The sequence below is a fragment of the Apaloderma vittatum genome, unplaced genomic scaffold (genome assembly GCF_000703405.1).
Source record: "Apaloderma vittatum isolate BGI_N311 unplaced genomic scaffold, ASM70340v1 scaffold2829, whole genome shotgun sequence".
Classification (NCBI taxonomy): domain Eukaryota; kingdom Metazoa; phylum Chordata; class Aves; order Trogoniformes; family Trogonidae; genus Apaloderma; species Apaloderma vittatum.
The window spans coordinates 26,887-37,081 of record NW_009735628.1 but is presented as its reverse complement, the minus strand read 5'-3'; the positions used below and the strand labels follow the sequence as shown (position 1 = coordinate 37,081).

Sequence of the window (10,195 nt, the reverse complement as noted above, 5' to 3'; positions counted from 1 at the left end):
TCTTTCCCTCGTCAGCTGCCCTGCTGCCAGAAACTCCTTGGCACCGAGGTACTCAGCAGTCTTAGGTCTGTCTCTGAATAACTCGTCTCCAAATAACTACCCTGACCCTGTTCCCTGTGGTCATAAGCTTTAGACATTTGCCTTTTCTCCCCTAATTGTTCATCTGCCCCATTCCTGTGGGCTGGGAACCACATTGCTCAGCCACTGAAACTGTGACACCACCAACATATCCTTTGTAAATACAGCTAAGGGATGGTGAATGACTCTTCTGTTGGCTTCTTACCCTTTAAAGGTGAACAGGGTGCACGGGAGGATGTCATATTGCTGCAAAAAACATGCTTACTTAAATAACCGCATGAGTAAATCTATTTCTTTGCAGTTCAGGGGGAGTCATTAGGAGCTCCAGAGGGCTGAATGAAGCCTGTCCTAGCCCATAACCTGAGCAGCCCGCACGCTTTCAAAATTACACTAGCACTTCGTGTCCTTCTGGGATCGGAGGGTGATTTTCTAAGCCTGGAGTTATGGGGCTTATATGCTGATGCCTGTTTACAAGCCAAGGCTTTAATGAACTCTCTGTGTTTCGAAAATCCCTCTCCTGCCTCCTTGATCCTTCCTTCTGCCTCTGCTTGGGGCAAAGCGATGTGATACCCGCCCTCGGGTCATCACCGCGGAGAGACCGTCCATGTGATTTTATAAGGGGAATATTGTCTCCTTCAGTAGATTTGGAGAGCATGACCTTGCTGCTGAGAGCATTGCCAGGGACAAGGATTCATGTCAAAATGTCTAGGGAGCAAGGGCAGGGCTGTTCAGTGAGACAAGCGATGCATATCTCTATAGAAGTCCCCAGGCTCTGAATTTGGCACAGGTTTAAGGGGTGATATTTTTACTGAATTACAACTTCAGATGCACAAGCAGTGTTCCTGGTTGTGTCTACAGAGCTGGTAGCGATGTGGTAATTGCTCTGTTTTGGGGCCCTCTGGGTTGTTACACTTCTTGTTGAAATCATTTTTTATTAGATGACTTGTTATTGTCAAAACAGCTGCTTAATGTCTTGGATCAAATGCACACTTCAAGCAAGAGGTACTAAAATGCAATACAATGAATAAGGCAGATAACCAAGGCTGGAAGTGAATAATTTCAGGTCTTTTCTGACTGGTTTGGTTGTAATCTTGCTTTAACTTCAGCTGTGTTTGCTCTCCCCCAAACTCAGGCTTTACTATGCCGGTGCACAGTTTTTTGGAAGGCTGTCACAACTTAAAAAAAGGCATTACTGATTTTATCCACAATAAATAAGGCTGTTGATACAAATAAATAAATCAAAATGATTTCCAGCATGAGAAGTGAAATGCTAAAGTGCTGAAAGAAAAATTAAAGCTGACACAGATCTTCCGATGCTGTAACCGGAAAACTTGTCTTAGGAGCAAAGCAGATTACTGCTACCAAAGTGTTAAATGGGCATAAACGTGTTTCTGGGGAGTGCAAGCAGCTCAGTGTTCAGGAAGAAAACCGGGCAGATGAAGGAGGAAACAGTTAGAGTGCGATGATATATATTTAACTCGGGGGTAAAATTAACAGCTTGATAGTGGCTCAAAGTATTAGCCAGAAATATTGTAAGGACAGCAAAGATTGGTAAAGACCTTTGCATTGCAGCCTAGTGCAAAAAAAAAGAAAAAAAAAAGGAAGAAATATGCTGAGCAGAAATGAAAAATTAGAGAAGGAAAAATGAAACTCTGTAGCGTATTCTAAAAAATTAATGGAAGGAAGTTAATAGGAACGAGATGAAAGGCGATTTCCCATTGCCAAGCATAAGTTACTAACGCTTAATGGACTGTGTGGCTTGGAGAGCTTGCAGAAAAGGGTTATTTTTACTCTGTTGGTTTTGGGTGGAATTTCCTAAAGCTGGAGCAACTCAGGAGTAAAGTCTCCTTTGAAAGCCAGCAGGATTTTTATTTCCAAGCAATCTACTTGCTTTTTGAAAAATCTCACCCTAAGTGCGTGTAAAACAGGCCACGAAGGAATACTGTCATATTCTGCGTTAAATGATAAGCACTGATTATTCACAAATCTACAGCGTTTTTTAAAAGAAGGTGATAGGATTCAGAATTCAGATAGATTGGATAGAAAGCATTTGTATTGAGTCACTCTATTTCTGTCATCATCCTTTGCCATAGAAGAAGAATGCTGAAATCACCCAGCTGTTTCGCCAGCTTTCTCGTTCTAAGAAAGTCTGAAACGATTCAGAACCATTTTTGTGACACAGGCACCCCCAGGCAGCATTTTGGATCTCTACCAGTTGCCAATCAATGTGAAAAATTAAACAGCCTTTCATGGGATGACATGACGTGTGTGTTGGGTGGGAGCCTTCAGCCTAACAACAGTTTTTGTGGTGTTACACATGAACATTTTACAGCGGAAAAACCAGTCGTTTTTTTTTTTTTCTCTTCCTTTGACGTTTTATGAATGGAGAAATATTTTGTTTTGCAGTAGCAGCACCTATTTGAGAGCTACAATGTCAATGGGTTCCTACCTGGTTTGATGCTGTTGAACTCCTTTTCAATGGTTTCTTCAGTGGTCGAGAGCATGAGGTTCCTCACGTAGAGAATTTTTACTGACGACATGGTGTCTTCGTCCACCTCCACTTCTGGTTCTGCCCAGTCAACAGCGATGGGGTGTCCCCACAGCTGGATCCTGCCTTTAAAGGAATTGGCATGGTCAGCCTCAGACAGCCTTTGGTTCCTCTCGCTTCTGCTCACAGACTATTTCCCGTGCTGTGTGAACAGCGCAATAGGCCAGTTCTACAAACGTGACTGAAATGAGCCTTTCTGGCTCAAAGCATGGCTGCTTCGTTAACTCATTTCCTAAAGCAGGTGCTCGCAGTTTGCGCGTGCTCCCACCAACACCTTAGATGCCTGCAGAAATGCAGCATCCAGAATTAAAGCAGGGAAAATACGACATGATTCACGATCCACTAACGTCCCCCTTCCCTGAAGTGCTCTGTAAAGGGAACTATTTAATGAACTTATAGAATTCCCACTTGGCTGCAAACATTTAATTCCTTAAATAATAGGAAAAGGATCGAGAAGTTCCACCTGGATAAAGCAAAATAATAAGAGCCAGGATGCCTCTATCTGCAGGTGTTTGAAGTTGCATGGTCCTCACTGGGTGAAGTTGCAGCAGAAGGAGTAGGAAGGAGGGACACAAAAAGTAACGGAGGCATGAAGCAGAGTGTGGGCATGGAGGAGAAGCCCGTGGGCTTGGTACGTGCTGGATAGAGCTGCTGAGGGGCAGAAAATAAAAATGGCAAATAAAGAGGTAGTTAGAGGTGACGTCGCCATTTTATCGCGCAGTGATCCATAGTCATTTGCGTTGAGTCACCTAATCTGTTAAGTCGTCGAGTCATTTAGTGATGTTTAACATGTAACACAACCTGACGGCCACAGCCTCGTCTCAGAGCTGTGGGAATCACAGCGGTGGGCAGCAGGACACCGTGGAGGCAGAGGGACCTCTGCTCAGCTGGTTAGCTTGGTCAGTTGAGCGTGGCACTACCAATGCCAAGGTCGCGGGTTCGATTCCCGCTCGGTCCCCATGTGTTGCCTGATCTAGTCGAGAGGTGGTGTCCCTGGTGACAGTGAGGCTGGATTAAAATGATCTCTAAGGTCTCTTCCATCCTAGGCCAGTCTATGATGATAGTGATGGTTTCTTCATCTCCGGGTGGCAATAGTAACTCTTTCCTCCTCTTCTTCATCTCTGTCCCTGCTGCACATCTTGCAGGAGTGGTTGAAATCTGGTCGCGCACTAATACCCAGAGCCTCAAATTTCATGTACTGTATCTGCGGCCGAAACTGTTCTATGGGTCTATGATTCTATAAACTTGGTGCCTGCACTAGCCTCTTGCTAACACCCAGTCTTCCTCCACCCTCTCATTTAACCAGGAGATGGAACAGCATTTTCATAAAAAGCATCTTCCTTTTTGTCTCTTCTACGTAGAGCAGCAAGATTCAGAGCAAAGGAGGCATCTCTCTAATGATACTCAACCTCACACCCATCTGATGCATCAGCTGGAGACACATTCCGTTCTGGCTTGAAACTTTCTTTTACAAGTTCCTCCCATATGTTTGCAACATCAGAAAACTCTGGCTCCTGCTCAGTCTTTTGAAACCCCCCAAACTGTTTAGATGGCCCTAAGCTGGCAGTCGCTAGCACGTTGCACATGTCTGTTCAGGGCTACGTGCTCGTTCCATCTGCCTCACTGTCTTTGCTCTGCTCCCTCGAGGCTGCCGGTGGCAGCCACGGCTGCACCTGCTCCTTCCTTCCTTCTTGATACAGAAACTGTGGAAAAGTTGTGCTGAAGGACAGACGTATTCCCACAATCAGGGAGATGCTAAAACCATGCAGAAAATGCAGAATAAAAGGTAAAAATAGCCGGTGTGAGCTATCTCACAGTAGCTAAGTTCAAAATTGTGGTTTGTGGGGTTTTTTTGCAATAAGAAAAAATCATTTAAATTGCTCAGGCTGTTTCATGGGTTATTGTATATGAAGAGTGAGAGAAGGCTGGTGGGTTAGGAACAGGTCTCAAAGCAGAAGGTTCATTGGATTCTTTCACCAGCAAGAGAACTGGGTTGGACAAAGCAGTGCAGGAGATGCTGAGCATAAGAAATCACAAGAGAATTGGTGAAATCACTGCAAATGTACTTCGTGCCAAGTGGTTCCTTCATCTAACCCCTGTCAAACCTCTCTCTGCTTCACAGTGGTCTTTGAATCTCCCCCAGTGCTAATTTGCATAAACTTACTCTTTACATTGTTTAAAGCCTAATGCAGTTCCTCACTGAAAGTTTTCTTCCCCCACAGGAAGAATCCATTTTCAGAAATATCTTCAGGACATTCTCAAGACTGAAAATGTCCTTGGATGCTTTCCTGAGTGATTCTCTCTGAGAGGCCATCACTGAGGCTCTATTTCATATATAACCCAAGATAAGCCCAGGGTCCTTCCTTGCTCTGAGTGTCTCTAGCAGCCGAGAAAACCTGATAGGATTCCCTTCCTTGGGTTCTTGGGTCTCCTGGAGACTTTGGTCTCACCACACTGCAGCGTGTATGTAGGTGACCCCTGGGATGGAGCCATCCCTACCAGCCCCACCATCTGTACTAACCTGGGAGCAATTTTCTCCTGGCCATGGCTGCTGCTCGATGACTTTCATATTCCACAAAAGCAAACCCACGGTTTTTGGTTTTATCAGCTGCACTAGGGTAGACAATGACGTCCACGACTCCGTCTGTGACTTTCTTCATCTCCGCTAAAATTTCCTCCCTCTTCTTTGTCTTGGGGATCCCTCCTACAAATAGGCGGCAGTTGTCCACGCTGGCACAGACTCCGAGGAGACGCCCGTTCCTGAGTATAAACAACATGGCTGGTTTGTCAGGAGTCAGGATCAGTTCTCAAAGAGAGGAAAAAAACTAAAATAAACCCTCGCTCTTGTCCCAAAGCACAAGGTCAAATACAAGGCCTCCTGCTTCTGTGGCATACATTCGGGATATTCAAGCAGATTTGCTCAACACAAAAGCTAAGATCAAGGCTGCCACTCTGCTAAACTTGACATCAAAGTAAGGCAGAACAGTTGAAAGGAAGGATTTGAGGTCAGGGGGACACCGAAGCCAAAATTTGCTTTTGTTTCCTGGGATTCTCCCTTTTGCTATTTACAAAAATGGCTGCTACCAGGCAACTGTACCTACCACCCATGGTCACAGCAGTGACTCTTGTGTTGCCACTGGTGTAAGCCAGTATTCATTGTGTTCACCAGTGACTTGTAGCTTCCTGGACCTCCTGACTGAGGTTTTCGGGAAAGAAAAGCCCTCATCTCCTCGGTGGAGAGACACTATTTGGGGTCTTATTGATGCCAACTGTTGTGCAGACCCCCAAGTAAAAATTTCCTTGCATACACTTTGCTCACTTCTTCATTTTCCAAGTACCTCTTGAAGGTATTGAAAAGTTAAAAACTTCTTTAAAGGAGTCTTTGGAAGAAGGGAAGTAAGCAGAGGAGGTGGAGATGGATGAAGACTTTAGGACTTTCCAACCTCTGATGCAAACAATGTTTCCAAGTCCTCCCTGTGTGCCTTGTGACGTGCTCATCCTTAGGGTTGCTAGCAAAGCAATTCACAACCCACTAAACCCATTTTTCACTAAAAATCAAAGCCATAAAATTACCAGAATCGTTTGTCTCTGAATGCTTCTAAGCAAAGGCGCATCCCATTTTGAACTAGAAAAAAACATTACGTGTGGTTGAAATCAAAACAAAACATATTGATGGGCCCATATGTTGTTGATTTCTAGTTGTTTTGTTCCCAGTCGTTAGTCACAAACATGAGGACTTTTTCTGTTCCCACCTATTAGGAAATGTCACTGTTTTGCCAGTTGTTTTCCATCCTATTTCACCAATTTTTTGCAATTGCTCCATCTCCCAGAACAGATCTGCAGTACAGGACATGAGAGAGACTGCAGATAGGAATAAATCCACAAAAAACAGCCCAGAGTGGAATGTGAAATAAACAGCAATGGTTGAGCGAAAGTTAATTTGATCCAAAGCAAAATATTTTTTTCAGTGTTCTGGTAGAAATATACTTCCTGCAAAAGATTTTGACTCTGATGAGTCCTACGTACTGCTTTTGCATAAAACAATGACTGCACAGGGAGAAGAGACATGATTTCCACTCAAAGCTTAGATACCTAAATAACCTCCCTCTGGGCTGCAAGGAGAAATATGTCTTACGTAACAAAATAGATAAATACGTGTGATTTCAAGTTGATATGAAAGTGTTTGCCATACTTGCCTGATTTCGTAATTATTGAGTTGCTTTATTGCGTTCTTCGCCTCCTGTTTGTTCGAGAAGGTCACAAAGGCGTAGCCCCGGTTGTTGCCATTGAAGTCCATCATCATCCTCATTTCATAGATTTTGCCAATCTGCAAACAGAGAGAAAAAGGTTTGTCGGCAAGGTGGGAGGTGTTCGAACAAGACCGGGTGCTCCCTTGGCTCTGTCGCGTTGGAGCTCCAGCACTATTCTGGACCAAGTCATCCCCAGTTCAGGCTTGAAATGTACTTTTGATGGTTCACTGACCTCTGCGAAACAACTACCCACCAGAAAGTCTTACTTTTTCACACAATGGTATAAGTTCATCTTCAAAGAGGTCTCGGGGCAGTTTCCCAATAAAGATCTCACATCCCCTTTCTGGTGGAGGGCCATCCCAACCAGGTGGTGGGCCTCCGTATTTCCTCTGCCCATTTTCCTGCCGTGGAGAAAAAGAAAAGAATGGTTTGGATGTAGATTTTGAATGTGGATGTAACCAACCCCTGCCCAGGGAAAGACCCTTTGGACACATTCTGCTACCAGGGGGCTGGAGGCAAGTGCCCTCACCCTCCTTCCCTTTGAGGAGCAACTCTTTACAGACTCATCAGACATAGCTCAGCATGCATTGGCTGCCCCACTGCCACATCTGTAGGCTTTGATAACCCACTTAGTATGCTGGTGATGGACTGGGGAAGGTTCTGGCTTGTCCTAGCTGAGTTTTCCTGAGGAACGTGTATCAATGTGTGCTTCGCAACTCAATTGCTACTCCAAGATGGAAACAGTCAAACACCTCCTTGGAAAATGTTGTTCTTCTTGGCTGTGTGAGGTGAATCTCTGTGGACGCGTGTGTTACTTGTGGACTTGCAAAATTTATAGCTTGCCATGACCCTTCACCCAATCATAAACATTTATTAGCAATGATATTGCTAATCTCAGTAATTGGTGGAGAGCTTCCTACTCTACAGACCAGAGAAAAGATGCTGGAGGCATTGTGTTTGAAAGCAGAAGGACTTCCCAAAAGGAGAAGGCAGAATGTCAGAAAGTGCTAACATAGAGGGGAAAACTGGGGAGGGAGGTAGCAATGTGTAGAGAGATGTGGACAGAGTGAAAGGGGCAAGCTGGAGGTGTCATTGGCATTAGGTGGTGCCGGAGCTGCTCAACGCCCTTGGAAAAACAGACGTTCGTGCTAGCAGCTGAGCTTAGCAAACAGGTGGCACAAAGTGTGTTGAAGACCTGAGCCCGGAGATGGGCCGGGAGGAACGGTGCACCCCAACCCCCACCCCTTCCTGCAACCAGGAGCAGCGAAGCTCTTTAACTATGCTGAGCGTTTCAGAGGGAGAGCAGCAAGGAGGAGGCCTGGGCAGAGGAGAGGACAGAGGAGGACAATCGATGGTGGGAGGCCACGTGAGGGACGAAGGACGATGCCTGTCTACCCAGGAGTTTCTTCAGGCAGGGTGCAAGTCTTGGCCCTGAATAGTAGATAAAGATGTGAAGACCAGCCAATATTTCTTCTGTTTGCTGTTTTAGCTAGGTCACTGTGTCTCTGTCCTGTTTTTAACCACCTTGCCTCTATTTCTTGGTTTCCTGCTTTCTTTCTTCTTCTTTCTTCCCCTCTCTCTTGCCCCTTCTTTCCCTCTTTCTTTCTTTCCCTCTTTCCTTCCTTCCTCTCTTCCTTCTTCTCTTCCTTCCTCCCTCCCTCCCTCTCTTCCTCTCTTCCTTCCTCCCTCCCTCCCTCCCTCTCTTCCTCCCTCTCTCACTCCCTTCCTCCCTCCCTCCCTTCCTCTCTTCCTTCCTCTCTTCCTCTCTTCCTTTGTCTCTTCCTCTTTTCTGCTTGCTTGCTTTCTCTCTCTCTCTTTCCCCCCACCACTACCCTGCTCTTTTCCTTCCTTCCTCTCCTTCCATTCCCACTCTCTCTGTCCTGCAGCAGTGCCCTGCTCCCAGAGGAGCTGAGACTCGGGTAATGTTTCTGTCTTTGGCTCCCTGACCATTTCTGTAGTAATTTCCCAATCTGGGATTACTCCAGGCAAGTGAATGCTTGCACAGCTGAGTTAAGAGGAGATCTTAAAGCATGTAAGCAAACGAATCCTCGCAGGAAATTAAGAATATACCACAAGCTCTCTCAGTTTTCCTGAGTCTGTAACAGGCCCTGAGTTATCCACGTTCACTCCTGCTTTGCAGATGTTTTCAGCATAGTGACAGAGTCCCAGGGATATCGCTATTTATGAATGACATCTCACAGCAAATCTAACGGGAATACCATGATGTTTTGGGCTGTTTTTCTGCTCCCAGTCTGGACGAACTTAGCACGTTGCTTGCAGGGATTTTTCCATTTCTCAAGCCATTTGTTAGGTGAGGGAAAAAAAGTAGTGGTTGTTCTTTGTGGTGTTGCAGTCATCTGCAATCTTCACTGGAGTGTCAGCTGGACTTTAAGCCAAGTGAGAGACAATCAAACTTGATTTTTTTTTTCTGTTTTGTCAGTGTCTATGGGAGCTGGTGCGTGAGGAGGCACAGCAAGAAATGAGGCCTTCCCTCAATCTGCAGTGGCTTCGTTTGTGGCTTGATGGCAGCATCTCAACAAACTCGTCTCGACGAGGTGTCTGGAGGGAAGGAGGACTTCATCAGCCACTTCACAAAGGTGAGTGACCCTGGCATGCGTTGATGAAGAAGGTGTTTGGCTGCACCAATAGATAGGTTGGAAGAAAAGCCCAAAGAGACACAGAGAAGAAGATTAAGAAAATAAAACGCCCAGAAGATAATATAGTAAACTTGGAATGGAAAAGGTAATAAGAAAAAAGATATATTTATCTTCTGGGTCAAGTAGAGCTGCTGGCCTCCTCAAGGGCAACAAACCCAACTGCTGGCCTGGTCCTGGGATGCATGAAGGATTAAGGGCTATAGGAAAACACTTTTTCCCAGGAGCCTCAGTTTTTGCTTTGGACTGTTGTGCCCTCTAGTTGCTGTGCAAAGCAAGGCAAAGTTCAAGGCAACCACTTGCCTAAAATTCAGTACTTCCCGTTGCTTCTTCCAGGATGCAAGGTTGGTCACATCAGTGCTCAATGCTTTCAAAAGATGAGCTTGTTTTGACCCTGCTAACTGAGCGAGACTTCTTCAGACGGCTTTTGAAGGACGTGCTCAGAGGTGGCTTTGCACTTGGAGACCTTGAAGACTAAACCTTTGATGCTTGAGCAGGTGACGCAGCTGCCTCGTATGCACTTGGATGGGTGCAAGGATCTGTACAAAAACTACATCTGGTGGTGATGTGCTGGGCTTCCTACAGCCAACTCCAGACCTACACCCTTCTGGAACTTCTCTTGGTGGGTTTTCTTTGCTGCTTTACAACTGCAACCATGGCTTTGA

The 10,195-nt window shown here is 45.5% G+C and overlaps 1 protein-coding gene across 2 annotated transcripts in view; it reads right to left on the bottom strand.

The window, feature by feature from the left end:
• Window positions 1–10,195, bottom strand: part of A1CF (APOBEC1 complementation factor) — a 20,033-nt gene that overhangs the window by 9,435 nt on the left and 403 nt on the right. For both annotated transcript variants that reach the window (XM_009876636.1, XM_009876637.1), the window contains exons 2-5: window positions 7,143–7,277; window positions 6,823–6,953; window positions 5,148–5,386; window positions 2,528–2,692 (exon numbers count right to left, since the gene is read on the bottom strand). In XM_009876636.1, coding sequence (XP_009874938.1) covers window positions 2,528–2,692; window positions 5,148–5,386; window positions 6,823–6,953; window positions 7,143–7,277 — 670 coding nt within the window. The remainder of the gene's footprint in view (window positions 1–2,527; window positions 2,693–5,147; window positions 5,387–6,822; window positions 6,954–7,142; window positions 7,278–10,195) is intronic.